Raw genomic sequence first — 23,266 nt, 5'->3', positions numbered from 1 at the left:
CTGCGCGTTGCGGGATTTAAACGTTGCCATTTGACTGAAATCTTGCCTAGGTTTGCTGAGCAATGGATTGTCCCATACTGAGCTACGTGGGTGTATACTTAGAGCGAACTAATTCTTTGTGGTGCTGTTCTGAGCGATCTTTTTTTCTATTATAGAGCATAAGGGGTTTTTTTTCTGCCTTATATTTAATCAAGGGGGTTGATACAAGGTGTCAGTGGCAGCAGATGGTTAATACAAACTATTTCCAGTCTGCTTAAGAGTCCTTAGCTTGCTTGGCTCTTGTAAAACACCAACTAGTTGAAAGCTGTGGAAGAAGAAAGACTGAAAACTGTAATGCTAAACCGTACACGGGAGAAAAAATCCACTGGAAGTTTTAAATGAATACGGACCTGGGTTTAATACCTTGTGTAGGATTGTTTAAAAAGTCTCTGGAGAGTTCGTTCTGCAGCTACCGTGGGACAATTCTCTAAACTACAGTGGGGGAAAGAAGGGTTAGAGAATCTACCAGATGGTGCTGTAGTAGGAGGACGGTGTCCAAATTTGACTGCACTGTGTGGGAAAAAGAATCTGAGAAGGTCAAACATCACAGCAGGGTTTGTGTTCTCTGATAAAATGAGATTGGATTTCAATAAAGTTGAGGCTTTGAAGGACTTTTTTGTGGTTTTTAAGTGGAGATATTCCTGATTTGAGTTGTTTTTTTTCTTTGTTTTGCCAAATTGTCTTGATGAATGGACAGGAACTAAATGTTTGCTCTCTGCTCACTTTAAACATCGGCTGCTCCGATAGCGTTGCTGATGTGGCTTGCGCTCAGCTGGCAGCGAGACCTGACTCCCTCTCCCAAGGCTGAAACCCCGGCTGGCACTGCTGGGTGTTTTGCTTATCTGCTGCTGGTGTTCTCCCGTGCGCCTGCCGGCCAGGCTTCCCTCTCCGCACCGGGAACGGTCGCCGGCAGAGCCCATGAAGCAACGGGTTGTGTCCTTCGCTGCCGGCCCGGTTCTGCACAAGTTGTGTGCAGGGGGAGGAGGCCGAATGAGTGAGAGGGGTGCCTGCGCTACCCTTCAAGTGGTGCTGTAGAGGAAGGCGTAAGCATTTTTATTTTTAGCATCTGCTTCTAATAAATATGCTTAATCATAACCAATGTTTTTATATTTGTGTTTCACAGAGGCTTGCTCCCATTGCCTTGCTTGTCTGGGGGCTGTTGCTGCTCTTCTGAAGTTCGGAGAGATACAATTTCAGTTTTGGAAAGACTTGAGGGGTCGTTCATACGAACTGTGGTGTGGGAGGAGAGAACAGGAGACGTCTCTCTCCGGCGCAGGGGATGCCTGCTGACTCAAGGGGACGAGTTTTGTCGCTGCGATTTCCGCAGCGGGACGGACCCGCAGTTAGTCCTTGACGTCCTGTTTGTTTCCCTGCTCAGCAGTGGTGTTGGGCGCTCAGAGGCTGCACTCTCTTCTTACCTACCTGTGCACCGTGTTGCATTTTGATCTTCACGTGGCTGATAATGGGGTTTTTTTGGTGTGTTCCTGCCTGGCGGTGTTTTATGTACCTTATGTCCAAGCTTGGTGAAAGCCAGCACAGATCACCAAGGTCCCAGATGCAACTGGGGTTATTTTTTGGTGTTGATGATTTTTTATAATGTCATTCATGGCCTTGTCTTCGTGCAGCTGCTAGCGTTGGAATCAAAAGGTTTTAGTTAATACCTGTTAATCATGGAGAGGCTGGAGGCAAGGCGTTTTGACTTTCAAAGCCCAGGTGTTCTCCCGGCTTCTCCCTGTCGGGCGGAATTAAGTAACGTGGCGTAGGGTGGTGTGGAGATCTTTGCAGTTGGAAAGGGTTGAGGTTTTTTGTTGGGATTTGATTTTTTATTTTCTTTTTCATTCCTTTCTATTGTGTCGTTGTTCCAAGCAGGTGCAATTTGTTCATGCACTCAATGTGGAATGCAGACACTATAGGAAGCTAAAAACCCCCCCCAAACATTGCAAAAGTATTGCACGCCGGTATTTTGGTTCTGCAGCCAAGCAGACCACCGAGTGTCTTGAGGACGGTGTCTCATTCTTTATCTGTACCTTCCCAGCAGAAAGAGCTCACGTCGAAGAAGAGAGATGAGTTTGAAGATATCTTGGAGGAAAGACGGTCGTCCAGCGACTTGAGATACGCGATGAAATGTTATACCCCTGTGATCTACAAGGGACTTTGCCCCTGCAAGCCAAGCGCTATTAAAAGTGCCGTTCTGCAGTCGGAGCAAGTTCAATACGTGATCAAGCAGGTGGGGCTGGGCACGGAGCTGGAAGGCGAGGCAGGCTCAACGCAGCCAGACTTTGTAGCAGCAGGGGGAAAAAGGTTGTTGCTGGCCTGGTCAAACACGAGAGCTGTAGTTTCAAAGAAAATCCGGTAGATAAATCATTAGCTTGAGGGCCATATTCTGCTGGCAGGAAAAACAAATACTGATTTACCATGGAGTTGCCACTGAGACTGTGAGATAGCTCGTTCATGAAATAGTGTTTTGGTTTTGCATACACGACACTTCTCCAGTGCGCTCGATGACTTTCCCCCCCCTCCCCCCTCCACTGTCCTCGCCACAGAGCAGCGTGGTGAAAGACGTAAGCACTTTCCTTCTTAGCAGACGTTTTTGTACTTTGTGGATGTCGTGTAGGGATTTTACAGGCCAGCGATGTATTTACGAATCAGTCATAAATGCTACATTCCCCAAAATGAAAATTACATTTCACAGAGAATTCTTTGAATTAGAAACGCTGTCAGAAATGTAACCATATTTTTAAGATGAAGGGCAGCTGCTACTTTGTAACGAGTGGAATATTTTATGTTCAAACCGGTTCACATTTTAGACTGTGTTGAAATGGCTGAAGTAAGAGTGTGTGATGGTTAGCAGAGTAACTATTTTCAGCATTCATGAAAAGAAATTCCAGGCCAAGAGAAGTATCGAAGTGGTTTGGGTTAGTCCTGAGTGAGTAGCTACCACAACATTTTTCTATTTATTTTTTTAGTGGTCAATGTTACCTATCACAGAATCACAGAATCACAGAATCACAGAATAGTAGGGGTTGGAAGGGACCTCTGTGGGTCATCTAGTCCAACCCCCCTGCCGAAGCAGGGTCACCTACAGCAGGCCGCACAGGACCCCGTCCAGGCGGGTCTTGAATATCTCCAGAGAAGGAAATGATATATCAAAACCTGTTACGAAGTAACAAACTAAACCATGTCCTACACAGGAGTCCTGTTGCCATCATGAATTGCTAAGTAGTACGAAATCAAAAAAATCTTTCAACTTTAGAAACAGTAAAGCCTTTACTGAGAGAAAATATTTTACAGAGGATTTGACAGAAAAGCATTTGCGTGATGTTTTCTTCTGAAGTGCTGCTTTTCTGGTGAGAAATGATTTTATGGCTGTTTTCCTGCTGGGGCAGCCTGGTTCTCAGCCTTGAACTAGCGACCGCTGGGAGTATCTAACGGAGAGTGCCCCGGGCAGCGTGCCCGACCGTCCGCGGGCAGCGAGCCTCCTGCCTGGGCAGAGGTTACTCAGCTTTACATGGGCTGACTAGAATTTGTTCTTGGGACGAATTGCCAAGGTTCCTAACGTTCAGTACGTGAAATGAAGTGCATTGGCTTGGTTTAGTTTGCTGTCAGTGACAGGTCTGGTTTTTTGATTCCTGATTTTGGGGAGTAAGTGCTTAGCTCTGTAGTTGATGTGCACTTAATTCACACAGGAGCAACTGTGGGGGAAGCCTTTTGCTGGTGAAGGAGAACAGTATCTCCTCCTCTAGTGAATGACAAGAATCATTACTTGGCCTTCGAAGAGAGATTGTTTTTTCTCAGGCTCAAATGGAAGCAGTTTCTGGCTTAAGTGGTTAAAGGATCAGTTATAGCTACATGTGGAAATACACAGGATGAAGTATAATGGATTCATTAAAACACAACTGAAGAAGAAGATTCAATAGTAAGGTGGTATATGGAGGTAGATTGGAGGAGATGGGTTTTCTCATATGTCATAAAACAGAAATAATAGGTAAGCAGTGTTTGCCTCTGAACAGAGCCGTGCTGTTTTTGGAGGCTTTTTCTTCTGCCATTCCTCATCTTTCCTCCTCCATATCCAGTAAAAAGCATGTTCCATAACAGTAAAAGACTAACTTTTCAATTAAATATTTCTAAACTCGAAGTAACAAATAGGAGGAATTACCATTATTTAAGTCTGCCTTAAGAAGCTTCAAAAGAGAATGTGCATAGCAACAGAAAAAAGAGCATTGATATGCAAAGTCGGCAGAGACAGCGCTTTGTGTGCATTTCAGCTGGCCATTGCCAAAGCAATGCATTACAAAGAAATTCAAGCCTGGTAGAGCTGAGGTTCTTCAGCCAAGTCTTAAAATCTAACCCAAATACACTTCAAAAATTTACGTTGTGAATATCTCTGCAGACACAGGTTTCATTTTACTAGTCAAAGGAAATCGCATGCAGCCTTCTTCAGGCCAGTGATGCAGGAAACGTTCTGCAAACTTCAGTCTCCTTTGGAGATGCTACAGCTTAAAACATTCAGATGGCGCGTTCGGGGCAGAGGGGAAATTGTTGCACCCCCGCCGCCATCGGCATCTCGGCTCATTCTTGATCTTGAGCAGCTTTAATTTGGCTTTCTCTTGCTGGCTGACACAGGACAGATGCTGTGTGACTAGAGGCATGCCTGTCGTGTAGAGTAAGATCTTGCTGACTGTTGCGGTAGTTCTTGCCGTAATTGTAGCGTGTAGAACGGTGTGCATGGGCAAGGAGAGGGGAACAACATCTGACTGCCGTTTTGTTTGGTTTGTTTCTCTTTAGTTAGCAAAAGAGGTGGGAGAATCGCCTGATATTATTCAAGAGGAAGCCATGGAAATCCTGGATGAGATGGGCCACAATATGCAATTGGGAGCCGTCCGATTTTTTGCCTTTACTCTGAGCAAAATATTTAAACGGCTTTTCCAGAGAGTCTGTGTGAATGAAGAAGGAATGCAGAGAGTAAGTACTGGTGGGAGGGGGAAAAAAAGTTACAATATTTTCATGCCAGTCACTTGGACAAAGACTCTAATCTTTGGTCCAAGTAACAAATATGATAAATACCCTATGAAAAAATATTGCACTTGTGCTTATTACTGCATTTCTTAGTAAGTGGGGGGCAAAGACAGATGATATACGACTATTTAGAGTCAAACAGCAGGACTTTTTGTACGTTGTCCAAATGCTGCCTATGGTAAGGAGTACATGTAAGGTGCAGTCATGTGTCAGTGATTCTGTTAGGTCAGCCCCTGGGAGAGTTTTTCTATCTGATATTATCAATTTAATAATGCATTTAGCTGAATTGGGGGTGAATACCTAACGTTACCTGGCTGAGTGGGTTGGCTGTTCTGCAAAACCTTCGTATAACTACGAGTGGTGAAACGCTGTGCACCTCTGAGGCAAGAGATGCTTGAAGCTTGCCACGGTGCCCCGGGGAGCTGTTGTCCCCTGTTTCACTGCAGGGTGCCGCTGCTCTGGAGGGTGCGGTGCATTCCCTGGAAGACAGCAAGGATGTCAGCCCTGACAGCCCCCACTGGGTTTCCCATCCCCTTCAGGGGATTTGAACTAGACTGTGAAGTAATGGGGTGGCCCTGGCTTTGGAGTCCTGCGATGCTGGTGGAACCATAGGTTGCGAGTCTGATAGCTACTGCTCCTAATTTCCTACGGTTCCATGCTGAAAAAGGTATAGAGTGTGTGGACAGAGAAACCACCCTCAAACAAAGCATCTTCTGTTTGTCATGAGCCCTGCGAAGGCCTGTAAGAAGCCTGTAAATATTGGAACAATATTGTTTGTGCTGGTTGTTTTTTTTGTAGTTGCAACACGCCATTCAGGAGCATCCAGTTGTGCTGCTGCCCAGTCACCGAAGCTACGTAGACTTTTTGATGCTGTCTTATTTGCTATATACGTACGACTTGGCTCTGCCTGTCATTGCTGCAGGAATAGGTAAGTCTGTTCTTTCAACCGTGTTTTCAGGATGCACAGGATCAATAGCAAGGGGTAGCTGCTGCTGTAAGGAGTTGTGTTTAACTTCTGTTCCGAGGGCGTCTTGTTAAAACCTCCGTGGGTGAGAACTCTACAGCATCTGAAAGCTTCACGTCAGTGCTGAGTCCAATCAAAGGTGCATTTTTCCACAGCAAGTTTGGCCAGAAGTACCCCATCTGTGGACCCAAGGCTGGGGCAAGGATAGGTGCTGTGATGAAGAGTTCTATATTGCCTTTTTTTTCGCCTGGGAACAGGTGAAAACTTGCCAAGGAGCTACTGTGTGTGCAGAACCTTTTGTGATATTTTATACAGTTTGAAGTGCGGTCGTAATGGCCAGGGATGAAGTGCCAGTCGCCTCGTGGTAGGTGCTGATGCAGCCGATTCCCTTGAAGCGTTGGCAGGACTCCGTTACGTGAAGTGCTGAGGGCAGAGCTGGCTGGGAAACAAAATTTCACAGCAGGGGACAAATTGGCAAGATTTTGGACACACGTAGTTCAAAAGCAGTTGAAGCCAGTTTTATTTGCGGGAAACAATTCTTGAAGACGTTAGCAGTAAATATCTTGCCAGCTAATGTGCTTTTTGAAAATCCTGAACATCCTCCATTTAACTGAGAAACGGGATCTTGGAAGTTTTGGGTATCAACCAGGTCTTCTCAGCAGGCAGAGAGCAACCTCGGATCTGGTGCAGCGCTAGCTAGCAAAGGTCTGGGAGCCTACGACTCTGCTGTAGTCTGCTTTTTCATGGGAGAAGTTAGAAAGATCAGCAGAAAATCATGAGAAGCTGGGAGAATGTACCTGGTAGGGAAGACGAGATTCTGCTGGCCTTTGAGTTCATGGTGTCTTGCCTCTGGGTGAGGCAGACTAGCTTCTGGTGAATTCAGAAGTTGGCGTCTCATAGCTACCTTGATCAAGGTGTCGCAGCTGCTTACCTGTCACGTTCAAAATCTGCTCTCCTGCTGCCGTAGGCATCGGTGTAATCCTTTGCTGACTTTCGGATTAGAGCCTTTTTGAGTTTTGGGCCTCAGAATAGCATCTTAAGATACTATTAGTTTAGCTTAGAGGGTTTTTTTTTTAGTGATTAATGTCTTCTTTAAGTGCTTTGGGTATTTTTAGGTCAAAGTTCTTCAGAACTAGGGGCTTGCAGCTTGATTATACTGCTGCACGTGTGTGTTATTTGAAGTTCCTTTGGAGAAAACACAGTTCTCTACAGCTGTAGTTGTAGTTACTGCGTGTGGTGTTAGAGGTTCACAGGGTGCGGTGCACAAACTCATTCTCCAAGAGGTGCTTGTGCTGGGTGGAGCGGTGGTCTCCTGATACAGGTGGCAAGTGCCTCTGCTTTGTTAGTTATTGCTTGGCTTGGAGTAGCAGATGGATAGATCTATGGGGGTTAGCTAAGGGGAGGCTGAGAGCTGCTACTAACACCAGGGTACGTGCTCATACAGGACATGAGCAGGAATCTAGCAGGGCTTGGATCGTGTTTCTGTCTTGGGAGCAAGGCAGATCAGAGGCGCAGAGCGGGTGAGGTGGTGTGGGCTGGAGGTGTGCGAAAGGATGCGTTTCGGTCCCAGTTTGTGGGGTGGGGAGAGGCGCTGGGCATGCAGCTGCCATCCTGGAGGGTGGAGGTGAGGGAGGGGACAGCAGAGGTTGTGTTGTGGTGAGCGAGGGAGGGGAGTAGGAGAGCAAGGGGAGAAGATGGACCTCTGCACATGGGAAGCTCTGACAGCTGCTGTTGCTGCCCAGGGTCCCGTAGCCAGTTCCTTTTTATCTGTTTTTTCTTATATGAATGAAAATATGTGTGTGATGTACTATATGACATCTTCAAGGCAGTCATTGCCAGCGTTGCAGCTGGAAATGTGAATTTATTTTACTGAGTGAATGTTCTCAAGTGTTTCGTGGATTGAGGTGGCAAGGAGGCTGAAGCGGCTCATGGTCAGCTGCTGTGGAGACTAGTTTTAAATGCTTCCCCAAGAAATTTGTTAAGTGTTACCTGGTTTTGACAAGTTCAGCACTGACCATCATTGTTTAAAACTAGAAACTGGATGGTCGCACTCAAAGAGCTGCGGTCAATGGCTCGATGTCCAAGTGGAGACCAGTGACGAGTGGTGTTCCTCAGGGGGACTGGTGCTGTTTAACATCTCTGTCGGCGACATGGGCAGTGGGATTGAGTGCACCCTCAGCACTTTTGCCGATGACACCAAGCTGAGTGGTGCAGTCACATGCTGGAGCACCTCGCCTATGAGGGGAGGCTGAGAGCTGGGGCTGTTCAGCCTGGAGAAGAGAAGGCTCTGGGGTGACCTTAGAGCAGCTGCCAGTGCCTGGAGGGGCTGCGAGAGAGCTGGAGAGGGGCTTTGTACAAGGGCAGGGAGTGACAGGACAAGGGGTGATGGCTTCATGCTGAAAGAGGGCAGATTTAGATGAGATCTAAGGAGGAAATTCTTCCCTGTGAGGGTGGTGAGGCCCTGGCCCAGGTTGCCCAGAGAAGCTGTGGCTGCCCTCTCTGTGGTACCGTTGAAGGCCAGGTTGGATGGTGCTTTGAGCACCCTGGGGTGGTGGCAGGGCAGTTGGAACTGGGAGATCTTAAAGGTCCTTTCCAACCCAAACCATTCTATGATTCTATGAAAACTATGAAAAATTTAAGCTGGTTTGGCATACGCCTCCCAAAGTAATGAGTCAGGATCATGGATAGTATAATGTAGTGCAATTGGTCAATTAATCTCTGTGCCTTCTATGATACATTCAGTGGTAACTGATTTTTCTGAAGATGAGCAACCTGGTCTGGTGGAAGATGTCCCTGCTCATGGCAGGGGGGTTGGAACCAAATGAGCTTTAAGGTCCCTTCCAACCCAAACCATTCTATGATTCTGTGAGTGAGGCAGTGTACTTCAAAAACTTGGTCTTTATTACGGTTGAAATCTGGCCTTCTAAATTATGAAAATAAATTGCTCTGAGCTTACAAAAAAACCTGAAAATGCATTATCGTGTGCCTTTCGTGTCTACGTAAGCCTTGCTAGACAATCTGAAAGCAAATAAAGGCATTTGCAACAACAGAATCCTTGAAAGAGATGATCTTCTGGTAACTGAATCGGTGTATTGGAGAAAGTGGTTGATTCGCTGGCTGATATTAATGTTTTGTGTATATGGTTTTGGTTTTTGTTTGATTGTTTTTCAGATTTCCTGGGAATGAAAATAGTTGGTGAGCTGTTACGAAGGGCAGGCGCCTTTTTCATGCGACGTTCCTTCGGTGGGAACAGACTCTACTGGGCAGTGTTTGCTGAATATGTAAAAATGATGCTGAGGGTAAATAAAGTACTGAGCTCTCAAAACGTGTGCTGCAACGATTCGTGTGAAATACGCGTGATGTTATAGCTCTGTGACTGAAAATCTTCAGTGTGATCTGGTGAAAGGAGTTTTGCCTCAGAACTGCTGTGGGTGAAGAGCAGGCGTGCACTCTGTTGTTGTTACAGCTCAGCAGCAGGTGGCAAACAAATCGCTGCTCATCATTTGCCTGGGATTGTGTGCCCGTACCCCATGACAGACGCAGTATTTTCATGAATTTAACTACATGGTGTGGCAAATACACTGGATGAGTATAGGCTTAGAGGTGACTGGAGTTAGACATGCATGGCTTCTGTTAAAAAACACTTCCTTACATTTTAAGTACTTAAAATTATTTGTGGGCGGTGAAGAAAGGTTTTTGTTTTTCTGACTGGCGCTTTTGTTTGTTTGTTTGTTTTATTTTTGCAGAGTGGCTATGCCCCAATCGAGTTTTTCCTTGAAGGGACTAGAAGCCGCACTGCCAAGACTCTGACTCCAAAGTTCGGTAGGTTTGCTGAAAACGATTGATTGTTGGTGTTTTCATTAGTGGCTGTGCTCTTCGTGAGGTCTTTAGGTGGGAAGGGATGTTAAAGTGGTGGGAAACTGGTGAGGTCTGTCAGAGCAGTGGAAAACACTGGTTGGAGTTCCAAGGCCACACAAAGAACGGCGATACACGTCGCTTGCCCTCCACCGCTTCCTCTCCCTTTGCCCCATTATGTCCTTAATTGCATAACTCTTCCCTGTTTTCTTTCTAAAAAATAGGCTTCCCCTTACCAGCAGAGAAATATCGTAAGGTAACTGTAAAAGTGATGGGGAATCTTTAGAAGGGAGATGCTGTGCAAGCACTGAGCAGCGCTGCTGAAAAGAGCACAAAGAGCTGTCCAGATGCCTTGCTTCCATTTACCGTCTGCTTTAGAGCTTGGGCAATGTCTCGTGCTTCTGCTTGCTTGAAGACAGAACAAGCACAGTGCACATGTATTAGCAGTTTCTAGAATTTGAAGATACCTTTTTCAAAGTTCAATTGCAGTTGCTTTTCACCCCTTGAAAAAGATTGGTGATACCCTTTTCCCACCCCCCCCCCAATTTGCAGGTCTTCTCAGCATTGTGGTGGAACCGTTTTTGAAACGTGAAGTCTTTGACACGTACCTCGTTCCCATCAGCATCAGCTATGAGAGGATATTAGAAGAATCTCTCTATGCATATGAACTCCTAGGTGTCCCAAAGCCCAAAGAATCGACATCTGTATGTAAATTCCCTAAGAACAGAACGTAGGTGGGTGTATACACACCCTGTAGCACCGCAATTTGAGTTTTGCTTTTCCTGTTTTCGTAGGGGTTGTTAAAAGCCAGAAGAATCCTCAGCGACAATTTTGGTACCATACACATCTACGTTGGCCAGCCAGTATCGCTTAGAACCTTGGCAGCTGGGAGAATTAACTGGTGCCCGTACAATTTGGTTCCCAGGTACCACATCCTTCCCTGGTGTATGCACAGGAAAAGCATCTTTTGAGTCCCTGCCTGTGTAAAATAGTTACGATGCTCTCTTGTACTTCGTTTCCAACTTCTGACACCTCCCTTCCACCGGACTATTTAGAGCGCTGAACCTGTCTTGTCCGAGCAGAACCTTATCGTGCTTCTGACTGGGTGTTTTGGGAACAGGTTGTTGCTTGCATAGCTTGCATACTGTGTCGGGAAGATGCCCTTTCAAAAATTAATGAGGATGCATGAGCCAGGCAAAGCTCTGTTTTTTGCGAATTCGGTGGTTTTGCCACATAAAAATTCCTCCTTTCCCTCCCTTCTTGCTTTATTACTGCGAACAGTTACGTGATCGTGTGCCAGGGAGCTGTAGCTGTGACTGGATTGGGTGGCTTTTGTAATTTATCGCATAAATTGTAATGCTTTTGAATTTTGTTTGAAGATAGCAAGTGCACAGCATCAATACAAAGATCTGTGTTTCAAATACTATCGCGAAGCTACTGATGTTTTCCTCTGTACTTCTGTTCTCCATAGCACGTAGCTAGAATCCCCCTCCAGATGTTAGGGGCTGTAAAGCAGTTACGGGAGCGACATCAAGGAAATCAGGAAGGGTGTGATATACACTCCATGTTTTGCAGCTCTTTACCTTAAACTGCGCTGTTCTTTTCAGGCATCTTCCCCAAAAGCCATCTGAGGATATCCAAGAATTTGTCAGTGACGTGGCTTATAAAATGGAGCTCCTGCAAATAGAAAACATGGTTTTGAGCCCGTGGGTGCTGGTTGCTGCTGTCCTGCTCCAGAATTTGCCAGCCATGGATTTTGAACTGCTATTAGAAAAGACCCTGTGGCTTAAAGGCTTGACACAGACGTTTGGAGGATTCATTGAATGGCCTGGTAGGCAGAGAAAGTCTTATTTCTATTCGCTTTGTTGCTTATGGAGGATAAATTGTATTTCTGTGGAAGAAGTCTATTGTGACAGCTTTACAGAATGTTTTCCTCAGAGTTGTGAACGGATTTTAGGGCATGCTGAAAGTGATGCTAAAACCTGGCAGGTTTTGACTTCGCCTGTAGAAGACAATACTTTGACAAACGGTTAGGTGGAAGCAGAACGGATATTTGACTGTTATTTCCTGAAGCGTGGCACGAGGGGAAATTGTGAGGTACTTGGATTAGAGTACTGAGATTTGCCCAGTGTCTGTCTTTCGGAACCCTGTGGAAGTCCCTGACCTGCAGCAGTTAACTTAGTGTCATGCTATGCTTATGGCTTGGTATTTACCATAGTGTAAGTTGCTACTGGGGCAAAGAACTAGCAGAAACAAATGGGTGAGAGAAAACCAAAACTGTAAGTTTTTGATTTATTTTTAGATATCACTTTATCCCCAGAAACAGTGATGACTTTTGGGGAGAAGGCTTCCTCTGTCGTTTTATTTATATATTTATACACACACACACACACACGCATTCTTTTTTATATATATAATGTATATGTATGTATTGGCTGCTGGGAGGTTGATTCTCCTTCTGAACTTTCTGAACAGTGGCTTCCAACTTCTCTCTGCAAGCCGAGGTGACCCAGGTGGTTAATTTTAGAACCTCGGGACCCAAGTGGTAAAGCCAGCAAAGAGAAATAATGTGTAATGCAAGTACATTCACCTTTTCACTCTAGGTAGACTTAAACCATGGATCTTTGCTTGTGTATGATCAAGGATCCCTCTCGCTACTGCAATAAAGAAGTAGGAGCAGGCTGCAGTCATAACAGAACTCCGTCATTTCGGGAAAAAAACACTTCTCCTTCCGGGGATCTGCGCTGCAGTGAACGCAGACGAGGTCTGCTCCTGCCAGACTGGTAAAAGGAAGATTTTCATGGCAATATCTAAACACCGTGTAGAATCTTACGGCACAGCAAACTGAAAAGCATACCACAGTTACAGAATCACAGAATGTTTGAGGTTGGAAGAGACCTCTGTGGGTCACCCAGTCCAACCCCCTGCCGAAGCAGGGTCACCCAGAGCAGGCTGCACAGGACCATGTCCAGGTGGGTCTTGAATATCTCCAGAGAAGGAGACTCCACAGCCTCCCTGGGCAGCCTGGGCCAGGGCTCCGTCACCCTCAGAGGGAAGAAGTTCTTCCTTGTGTTCAGACGGAACTTCCTGTGCCTCAGTTTGTGCCCATTGCCCCTTGTCCTGTTGCTGGGCACCACTGGAAAGAGTCTGGCCCCGTCCTCCTGACACCCACCCTGCAGATATTTGTAAGTATATATTAGGTCGCCTCTCAGCCTTCTCTTCTCCAGGCTGAACAAGCCCAGCTCCCTCAGCCTCTCCTCGTAGGAGAGATGCTCCAGTCCCCTCCTCATCCTCGTAGCCCTGCGCTGGACTCTCTCCAGTAGCTCCTCATCTTTCTTGGACTGGGGAGCCCAGCACTGGACACAGCACTGCAGATGGGGCCTCACTAGGGCAGTGTAGAGGGGAAGGAGAACCTCCCTCAACCTGCTGGCCACACTCTTCCTAATGCACCCCTGGATCCCATTGGCTTTCTTGGCAGCCAGGGCACACTGCTGGCTCATGGTCAACCTGTCGCCCACAGCTGGGTTTGCTTTTTTATTTTCTTTTCTTTGCAACAATGAATAAACTTTTGCTTTCGTAGGGTTGTGATGTAGTGAGTGAGTAGCAAATCGGCCTGGTAAGGAAACAGAGGAATGCCAGCAACGGAGCAGACTTTATTGGGGTGTGCTGGCCCCGCTCTAGGCATCAGTTGCATAGAAACAGGGTTTCTTGTTTTGTTTTGGATTGTCAATAATTTGAAAGAATAAATACATTTTCAAGGTTAATTTGGCGATAGCACCAGGTCAGCAACTGCAGATCCCCCGTCCGTTCTCCTGTCTGCAGACTGCTAGTTATTTCTGCCTTTGTGCTGCTGGTTGGTTGCTCCAGGCAGAACATTTGCATGGCTGTTAGAGATTTTATATGAAAAATAGGAACTGCAGAATGACTTGCTCAGACTTCCGCTCCTTACTGCACTGAGAAATGGGAGCTTTAGCGAAACTGGAGCAAAGTAGGCTGGAGGAGCAAATGAAGATGCGAGGGGATTCCACGTGAAATCTAAGTTAAGAAGAACAAATAATTTTTTTTTTTTATTATTCTGTCAGATGCCATATTGATTTGATATGCTTGTGGTGCTGTGAACATGTAAAGTGTATTTTAGTGTTCAATAAGTTTTTATTGCTTCTTTCCTTGCTTGCCAAAGAGTTCACATTTGATGCGTGGAATGTTTTGGTAGTGTTTGAAGCGTAAGGTTTTCTGAAAAGGTGAGTGTATTTTCACGACTTGAGATGCTGCTCTTTGTCTGAATAAAGTTCACAGTGCGTCACACTGACAAAAAAGCCTGACTGAAGCCCACAGGTTTGTGAAACTCACGCCTGCCTTTGAAGAACTTTGTTGTTTTTTTAAAAAAAAAAGCCCAAACCAGACATGTCCTTGCTTTCGGCATTTTAAAGAAGATTTGGGTTTAAGTACAGTCTGGCTTCTCTTTGAGCAGGCACATTATGTACCGATACTTAGGGTAGGATTTCTTTAAACTTAATTTGGGATGAGGCCTGCCTTGCATGTGAGAGGTGAGGAGAAACGTTGTGAAGACTCGTGCATCTGATTCAAAACTGGTAGTGTCAGAAACGCCGAAGCAAAAGAATGGTCTCTGTTTCCTTACTGATGAATGTAGCAGTCAAACAGATCTCTCCTCTTTTATTTGAAGGCTCAGAATGCTTGTTCCAGAGACAAAGGGGGTATTTGTCATTGTTAGCAAATGGAAGAATTTAAAGTGCTTTTGTTACAGAAACGTCTGAAATTTGTTCTCTCCATCTCACACCATGCCTAGGCTGCCGGTTCCTGGTGTGGATTATTTTAGAACATCTCTCTAACTGAATGTTTGGTGTAAGAACTGGTCTTCAGTGATACAAATTAATGAAATGCTGGTGCACTTAAGGCTGTTCCAATAGATTTGTGTTCCCTGTTGCATCTTCCTGAGCGTTGTGTTTTCCTGCCAGATAACCTGTGTGCCAAAAAAGCAGTCGTGTCTGGCCTCACCCTGCATGCCAACATCGCTCGCCTGATGGACGGCCACGTGGTCCTCAACGACAAAGGAGTGGAAGACGGAGCCGTAGGGGAAATCGTCTTCAAGCGTGCGCTGGCCATCCTCATGTGTGCCACCTACAGAAACCAGCTGCTGAACGTGTTCGTGCGTCCCTCGCTGGTGGCAGTCGCCTTGCAGATGACGGGCAGCTTCAGGAAAGGTGCGTTTGGGTGGCTCGGAGATCCGGACGGCTTTGCTCCTTGTGCTGTCCTCGTGAGAGGAGCACGCGGTTCCCGTGGCTGCTAGTGGGAGTATCTGAGACCGTTCCACTCCGGGTTGGGTCCCGTGGCGTGAGGTGGATGTGCTGGGAGCAGACGGGGGTATTTTGCTTGCTTTTTTTGTTTGTTTACCCTTGGATACTTGTGAAAGTAGGTATATTCTGCTGGGAGAACAGCCTCAGCTGTTCGAGTCTGCCTCGGTGCCCACCTCTCCTGGGCCGCACAGCATGGCGGTGTCTACTCTGCAGCGTTCCTACAGCGGCTGATGTTCCTCTTTATACCTTGAACTCGGGAGGTTTCCATGTTCCTGTGCATTAGTAAAGTGTGGGGTTTTTTTTTTTAATATTTTGATGATTCATGGTTGAGCCCTTTTAGCTTTTTTTACGGGCATTTATCTCGTGTAGGTTCAGATGGGACATTGCGAGCGCTGTGAGGGAAGTGCTTACAGTGCTTGTAGTGCCTCAGTAGGACAAGGGGAGATGGCCTCAAGTTGCACCAGGGGAGGTTCAGATAGGATCTTAGGACAGGCTTAGGGTGAGCTGTTCCCAGTCCTTAAGTGTCTTATTTTGCTGGCGTTTAGCAGACCAGCTTTTTAGGTTACTCACGCTTGGATACAGTGCAACCAGTTCTTAGTCTTTCTTCGCTCCCCACCACTGTTTCGGAAGTATTTCCGTGTTTTCCGATACTTGGCTTTTAAACTTTTCGGAATACATACCTTAGCTCTGTGCAGATTCTGATTCTGTGGTGTTTGATGCATGTTCTGAGAAGCTACAACCCCCTGCTCTTTTCGTCTGGTAACAACTGAATCAAGTGCTTTGAGTGCTTGCTGCTCTGCTGTGGTGGTTTCTGCTGTATAGGTGTGTACGCTTTTAATGTCAAGTCCAGATTTTATCTGAAGTAGGTACTCTTTCTAAAATAAGAAGTAAATGACTTTTCACTTGTGTCTTTTAAATTGTGTTTTTAAACATCAGTACTTTACGATATTTTTTTTCAGAGGAAGTCTATAGCTGCTTCAGCTTCTTGAGAGACGTTTTTTCTGATGAGTTCATCTTCTTTCCTCGCATTTCGCTGAAGGTAAAAACATCCTTTATACAAAAATCCTGATGGTCGGTAATGCAGCCAACGAAAATAGCGTCTGATGTCAGGGCTCTGCCGAACACGTGCTTTGGGATGAACACCTACTGTGATACCAACTTGATCTGTAAGTGGGAGGGAGAAGTTAAAAGAGGATCATTGGGTTAGTTGGAAAACATTGTCTGAATCCACAAGGTTGCATATGCAATCTTTTTTTTTTTCTCCCCCCTTCCAGTAAAAAACTAAAAATCCTGAAACTGCCCAATTCTGAACTATTAAAATGAACTGTAATGGAAGTCTGGCTCTTTTGCATAATGCTACCAGTCTTCCAGCACGGATAGAAAAATATATGGAAAGCAGTGTTTTAAATGAAGTCTAAATACTGTCCTCTTGCTCTGCGGTTATGAAAGAGACCTTGGGCTGTGAAGACAAAAGTGTTAATGTAGATTTAATTGAGTTCCATCACGGAGTGGGTATGTTCTGTCAGCGCAGAAGCAAAACAGGAATTCTCACTGAGGGCACACCAGGATAATTGTTCCTGAAAGCTCTTGCTGACTGTGTGGCAGAGGGGCACTGCCGCTCTTTCAGAAAGTTAAACTGTAGGTATTACACCAATTAAGACTGACCGTTGTGTGCCCTTGTTATCTCTGATGGACAGGGTATGCAGTTCTAAATTTAGGTGCCTGTTGTCCTCTGGTTGGTTACACTCCTCCTTGTGCAGCTGTGATGAGTTGCTTTGTGTCGCTCTGCGATGGCAGGGCTGCCCGAGGGCTCTGCCAGCACCCGGTGCCTCAGCTGTTCGAGTCTGCCTCGGTGCCCACCTCTCCTGGGCCGCACAGCATGGCGGTGTCTACTCTGCAGCGTTCCTACAGCGGCTGATGTTCCTCTTTACACCTTGAACTCGGGAGGTTTCCATGTTCCTGTGCATTAGTAAAGTGTGGGTGTTTTTTTTTTTTAATATTTTGATGGTTCATGGTTGAGCCCTTTTAGCTTTTTTTACGGGCATTTATCTCGTGTAGGTTCAGATTGGACATTGTGAGCGCTGTGAGGGAAGTGCTTACAGTGCTTGTAGTGTCTCAGTAGGACAAGGGGAGATGGCCTCAAGTTGCACCAGGGGAGGTTCAGATAGGATCTTAGGAAAAATTTATTCACCGAAAGAGTTGTCAAGCATTGGAACAGGCTGCCCAGGGATGTGGTTGAAGCACCATCCCTGGAAGTGTTCAAAATCACACAGAATCACAGAATGTTTGGGGTTGGAAGGGACCTCTGTGGGTCATCTAGTCCAACCCCCTGCCAAAGCAGGGAAAGACTTATAGATGCGGAGCCTAGGGACATGGTTTACCGGTGGACTTGGCAGTGCTAGGTTAACGGTTGGCCTCAATGATCTTGACGGTCTCCTCCAACCTCAATGACTCGATGATTCCGTAGTAAAGCCTGATTGAAATTTCTGCAGACGAAATCTTCTAGGGTTGAGGGGGTGCAGCCTGTGAAGGTTGGTGAAGTGGGAGCTTTCCTACTGGCATAACGGTGTCCCTCACAGAGCCCTGAGGAAGCTTTACTTCCATCAATTTGCTCAAGGTTCCCCCCCGCCCCATGCCAGCATCACAGAATCACAGAATCACAGCACAGCAGGGGTTGGAAGGGACCTCTGTGGATCACCCAGCCCAACCCCCTGCCGAAGCAGGGTCACCCAGAGCAGGCTGCACAGGACCTTGTCCAGGCGGGTCTTGAATATCTCCAGAGAAGGAGACTCCACAACCTCCCTGGGCAGCCTGGTCCAGTGCTCCGTCACCCTCAGAGGGAAGAAGTTCTTCCTCCTGTTCAGATGGAACTTCCTCTGCTTCAGTTTGTGCCCGTTGCCCCTTGTCCTGTCGCTGGGCACCACTGGAAAGAGTCTGGCCCCATCCTCCTGACACCCACCCTGCAGATATTTAGAGGCATTTCTAAGGTCCCCTCTCAGCCTTCTCTTCTCCAGGCTGAACAAGCCCAGCTCCCTCAGCCTTTCCTCGTAGGAGAGATGCTCCAGTACTGTTCTGGCATGCTGCCTTAGCACAGGGCTCAGTGCATCTGCCCGCTCTCCTGAGGCGGCTGGGCACGGGCGAGCTGTGAAATGCTCTCTGCTCCCGGGGTTGGACACATCCTGCTGGGTCCCAGCTGGCTCAAACGCAGGCAAGCACGGAGTTGGTTAAAAAAATGGGTTCAACATCATACCCAGTATAAAGTGGTAAGTCGAGGTGTACCTTTGATTTGGATTTAAAACTGATCAAGTGTGATTTTTACCAATGTTAAGGCCGAACAGCTGCTGATGATATTTGCGATCTTTCCTGCATAAGAAAGAAGAGATAAGAATAATTCTCGGCAGAATGTTCAAGGCTTGCAGCTATATTAAAATCTCAGAGTTTTTTAGGTAGAGGGAAACTGGGCCTTTTTTAAGGCTGGCTGGCACCATTGCTGCTCTGAAATTACGTTTACTCTTCGTTGTTAGCAAGTCTTGCCTCTTGCAGCTTCTTTTTTTAAGTACCAAAAGCAAGCAGGGACTGGGAAGGTGACAGGCTATGACTTCCCCTCTACGTTGCCCTAGTGAGGCCCCATCTGCAGTGCTGTGTCCAGTTCTGGGCTCCCCAGTTCAAGAAAGATGAGGAGCTCCTGGAGAGAGTCCAGCGGAGGGCTACGAGGATGGTGAGGGGACTGGAGCATCTCTCCTACGAGGAAAGGCTGAGGGAGCTGGGCTTGTTCAGCCTGGAGAAGTGAAGGCTGAGAGGGGGGTTGGACTAGATGACCCACAGAGGTCCCTTCCAACCCCTGTCATTCTGCGATTCTGTGATTCTGTGACTGGCTTTACTGGAGTCCAGTGAAAGAGTTGCTTCCATGTTAAGGGACCTCTCAGCAACCTGCTCCTCTGGTCGTCCGTGTGTCTGTCACGCCGGTGTCCCAACCCTCCTGTTCTTGTCTGTGTGTCTCTCCCACGTCCCCTCCCCGTGACGCCGGCCCTGGCAGTAAAATGGTTTTGTCATTGATGTTTCCGTGATTTGTAGCTTTTGGCCATTGTGCTCTGTCCGTTGTAGAGGACAGGTCGGTGAACTGCGTTATCATTTATCACAAACAGTGGCCATGAGATAAAGGCAATTAAAAAATAAACAAATAAATAAAAACCATCCACAGAAAAAAAGCCCTAAACCAGACAAGCTGACCCTGTTCTGACAGAATCCCGGGGGAGCCTGGGCTGGCCGCTACAACAGCAGCCGCGGCCGCTTTCTTCGCTCCTAGGCTGTCGTGCGCTGAGATGCCGCTGGCTTTGAGAACGTCTTCCCGCTGCCTTTTTCGAAGGGTGCTTCAGGCGTATCGGAAAATTTTGGTTCAGGTCTCTGGAGAGCTGAGTTCGGAAATGGAAGCGGTGTCCTGTTGTGCGGGTTTGGGTGTTGGTTTTGTGGGGAAAGGTAGCTGCGCTTACTGCAGACGCTGAAATTTCGGTTGTGCTTCTCCTCCCCAGGATTTTGAGGAAGGGTGTTTTCTGCTTTCAAAATGCGATGCCGTTCAAACAAGTCAACAGGAGATCTACCCTACCGACAAAGGAAGCGGTGTCGTGTCCTTCTTGTCAGCTATGTTCAGGCCTTTCGTGGAAGGTTATCAGGTATGTTGTTCTTCAGAAAATTACCTTTTTTCCCCCGTTTTATAGGGAAACTGGGAGAGCTGTGATACTTCTGCACTGCAAATGATGACTGTTTTCATGGCTGGGGAGTGCAAGTGTTTAAAAACAGCAGTAATAAATACCTTGAACATCACCCTCTCCCCAGGGTCCCCATTTTAGCTTTTGGCTCAGACTTTTCCAGTTGACTAAGGCAGTAACTACCTTGTAACGTGGTGGCCCACTGTGGGTTTGTAAGCTTCACTGGGAGTCTGCTGCTGCCAGGTTCATTGCTCTTTCTTTCAAGGAGCTCCTGCTTAATTAATTTTATGTGGACTGTCCTGCCAGGTGCGGAGATGAGTTTGCGTCTTGTATCCGATAGCTTTTTTGGGAATCATTCATTGCATCCGTATCTCTTTAAATTCTTTTGGTTTTCCCAAGTTTTAATACGACTGAGCCCTTACATTCCTGTAAGAAGCCATGTGTAGGAAGCCAGGAGGCTCAAATCTCAGGTCTGTTGGCAGAAGGTTGGTGGGGCTGCAGACCTTTGGGCCTAGTGGAATCTGTTAACGATCTGGTGGATGACTTGGGCTGAACTGTGCTGATTTGCCCAGTTTTTCCCATCTATAAAACAGGAATTGCTTTAAAAAAAATACGCCGTTTTTCATTGCGAGAACGGGAATGTTAAATTAATGTCTAAGGTAACTATTATACTAAGACTGAATCTTTTTTTATTATTAGGATTCTCATGCCTGTTAAATAGTAATAAAAGTTTGGGATGCTCTGTGTAATGATACCTTTGGAGTTCCTCTCCTACACCTCTCAAAGTGTAACACTATCACTTACGAGGACACGTCTGTTTGTCATTCACAGCAAGCGGACAATCCGAAGGAAAGAAGTGCTAACTGTTGTGTTTTTTTTAAATGTTAGTTAATTTTCAGATACCTCTCAAAGGAGACAAAAGAAGCCTTTACAGAGAAGCAGTTTATCCCTGGAGTCCGCAACTTTGTTTTCCAGCTTCTTGAGAAGGGTGCGTACAGCCATTACGCCGTACGGTTTTACAGGCGTAGCCTGTTAACGGGCAGCGATAAAACTTTTGCTTTCTCTGCAGGCAGCACGCAGTGTTACGAAGCGCTCTCTTCTGACATGCAGAAAAACGCCTTGGCAGCTCTCGTGCAGCTGGGCGCGGTGAAGAAGAAGAAAATGTGAGTAACGCTGGCTTTTTGGCGTGTGCGGGCCAGCGCGTGGCCTTCCTGGCAGTTCGGAGCGGCTGAGCTGTTAGCGCAGCAGCAGCCCGACTGCATGAGCACCAGCCAGCCGATGGGATGTACCCGCGTGGTGGTGAAGAACCCGGGCAGTTCCTTTCTGTAGGCGCCGTAGAAGCGGAACGGCCACCCCTCGTAGCGCGAACGCTCCCGGGGGACCCAGCAACGGAATTCATTAACTCGCTAGCGGGCTGCTCCTGACTCCCTTTACCTTTTGGGTTTCAAAGTTTCTCCTGAGGCTTTGATGAGCAAACAGAACAGTCCTGCTTATTTTTAATAGCAGGTTTACCCTGTGTACGTCCTGCACCTGGGGAGGAACAACCTCATGCACCAGTACAGGTTGGGGTGGACCTGCTGGAGAGCAGCTCTGCGGAGAGGGACCTGGGTGTCCTGGTGGACGACAGGTTAACCATGAGCCACCAGTGTGCCCTGGCTGCCAAGAAAGCCAATGGGATCCTGGGGTGCATCAAGAAGAGTGTGGCCAGCAGGACGAGGGAGGTTCTCCTTCCCCTCTACACTGCCCTAGTTAGGCCCCATCTGCAGTGCTGTGTCCAGTTCTGGGCTCCCCAGTTCAAGAAAGATGAGGAGCTACTGGAGAGAGTCCAGCGGAGGGCTACGAGGATGGTGAGGGGACTGGAGCATCTCTCCTACGAGGAGAAGCTGAGGGAGCTGGGCTTGTTCAGCCTGGAGAAGAGAAGGCTGAGAGGGGACCTTAGAAATGCCTCTAAATATCTGCAGGGTGGGTGTCAGGAGGATGGGGCCAGACTCTTTCCAGTGGTGCCCAGCGACAGGACAAGGGGCAACGGGCACAAACTGAAGCAGAGGAAGTTCCGTCTGAACATGAGGAAGAACTTCTTCCCTCTGAGGGTGACAGAGCCCTGGCCCAGGCTGCCCAGGGAGGCTGTGGAGTCTCCTTCTCTGGAGATATTCCAAGACCCGCCTGGCCGCGGTGCTGTGCAGCCTGCTCTGGGTGACCCTGCTTCGGCAGGGGGGTTGGACTGGGTGACCCACAGAGGTCCCTTCCAACCCCGACCATTCTGTGATTCTGTGATTCTGTGATCGGCTGGAGAGTAGGTTCAGTTTCAGAGCGAGAGTCTGGAAAATTACACGATTGAAAACAGACAAATGTTCTCTTCCTGCAGTTGCCCCTAATAAAAATCGAGGGAAGAGAGAGACCGGGACTGTGAACAAGAGGGAGGATAACGAAAGCGTAGCTGTCCTTGCGTACAATCTGCTTATAGCTCTGCCGTGTCCTTAAAATGAAGATGTATGCTGGCAGGATGAAAAATACGATGCAATTATGAAAATGTTTAATTCGGATTATTGTATAGAAATGACCGGAATAAGAAATATTCATTGAGGAAACAGTTTTGCTTTTTTTTTATTTCTTTTAACTGTAGGTCCAATGGATTCACTTACAGTGTCAATCAAGAGGCTGTTAATAAAATCCTGGACATGTTTGGTAAGTGTTCTCCAGCTCGTTCCATGAGAGTTTCTCCGGTTACAAGGTGCTTCGGACAACGCGCGTGTTAGAGGTAGTGGTTTTTCCCTAGTAGTCCCTTAGATTTATCTGTATAAAAATCCTAAGGATTGTTTTTTTACGGTACTTTTGCCAGTATCATTCATTGCCGCTTTGAATCTTCCTTATTTGAAATACCGTGCGACCCCATGCCCAAGGAAAAGAAAGCAAAAAGCAGTTTGATGGAGTAGTGTGTACAGTGATGATAAATGTTTGGCTTTTTTTCCCCCCTGTTAGATGCTAGGACGCCCGTACCGAAACCCATGGCTGCACGGCTCTGAGCGGTTCCAGCGGCGGTGCCTGGATGTCGGTGCCTGCGGAGAGCCCCGGGGACCGGGATGGGGACCGGGATCGGGCTGGGAGCAAGGACCGGGAGCAGGATGGGGATGGGAGCAGGCCGGGTCCTGCCGCCGTCCTCCGGGAGCTCCTCAGCGGGGCCGGCCGCTCGCCTGGCTGTCCCCAGGGTGGGAGCGGCCTTTGCGTCCTCACGCTGCTTTGGTTTGTAAAACGGATTCAACGTTGTCCTTTTTTTTTTTTTATTATTATTATTATTTTTATTTTTGGATAAATATTGAAGGCGGCGCGTGCAGTGATGGCCACTTAAATACATTTTTCTAGATGTGTGACAA

The 23,266-nt window shown here is 47.1% G+C and overlaps 1 protein-coding gene across 2 annotated transcripts in view; it reads left to right on the top strand.

Annotated features, from left to right (window-relative positions):
• GNPAT (glyceronephosphate O-acyltransferase) overlaps nucleotides 1-23,266 on the top strand; it is a 24,960-nt gene extending 1,694 nt beyond the window's left edge. Inside the window, exons 2-16 of one of the 2 annotated variants that reach the window (XM_075412040.1) lie at nucleotides 2,075-2,266; nucleotides 4,825-5,001; nucleotides 5,854-5,983; nucleotides 9,191-9,318; nucleotides 9,766-9,841; nucleotides 10,427-10,578; nucleotides 10,669-10,799; nucleotides 11,482-11,705; nucleotides 14,851-15,096; nucleotides 16,149-16,228; nucleotides 19,719-19,859; nucleotides 20,784-20,883; nucleotides 20,965-21,058; nucleotides 22,519-22,580; nucleotides 22,875-23,266. In XM_075412040.1, coding sequence (XP_075268155.1) covers nucleotides 2,075-2,266; nucleotides 4,825-5,001; nucleotides 5,854-5,983; nucleotides 9,191-9,318; nucleotides 9,766-9,841; nucleotides 10,427-10,578; nucleotides 10,669-10,799; nucleotides 11,482-11,705; nucleotides 14,851-15,096; nucleotides 16,149-16,228; nucleotides 19,719-19,859; nucleotides 20,784-20,883; nucleotides 20,965-21,058; nucleotides 22,519-22,580; nucleotides 22,875-22,918 — 1,977 coding nt within the window. In that variant the 3' untranslated portion in view covers nucleotides 22,919-23,266. The remainder of the gene's footprint in view (nucleotides 1-2,074; nucleotides 2,267-4,824; nucleotides 5,002-5,853; nucleotides 5,984-9,190; nucleotides 9,319-9,765; nucleotides 9,842-10,426; nucleotides 10,579-10,668; nucleotides 10,800-11,481; nucleotides 11,706-14,850; nucleotides 15,097-16,148; nucleotides 16,229-19,718; nucleotides 19,860-20,783; nucleotides 20,884-20,964; nucleotides 21,059-22,518; nucleotides 22,581-22,874) is intronic. The other variant, XM_075412042.1, reaches the window with a different exon arrangement.

Source organism: Opisthocomus hoazin, chromosome 2 (genome assembly GCF_030867145.1).
Source record: "Opisthocomus hoazin isolate bOpiHoa1 chromosome 2, bOpiHoa1.hap1, whole genome shotgun sequence".
Lineage (NCBI taxonomy): Eukaryota > Metazoa > Chordata > Aves > Opisthocomiformes > Opisthocomidae > Opisthocomus > Opisthocomus hoazin.
This window is presented reverse-complemented; position numbering and strand designations above follow the sequence as displayed.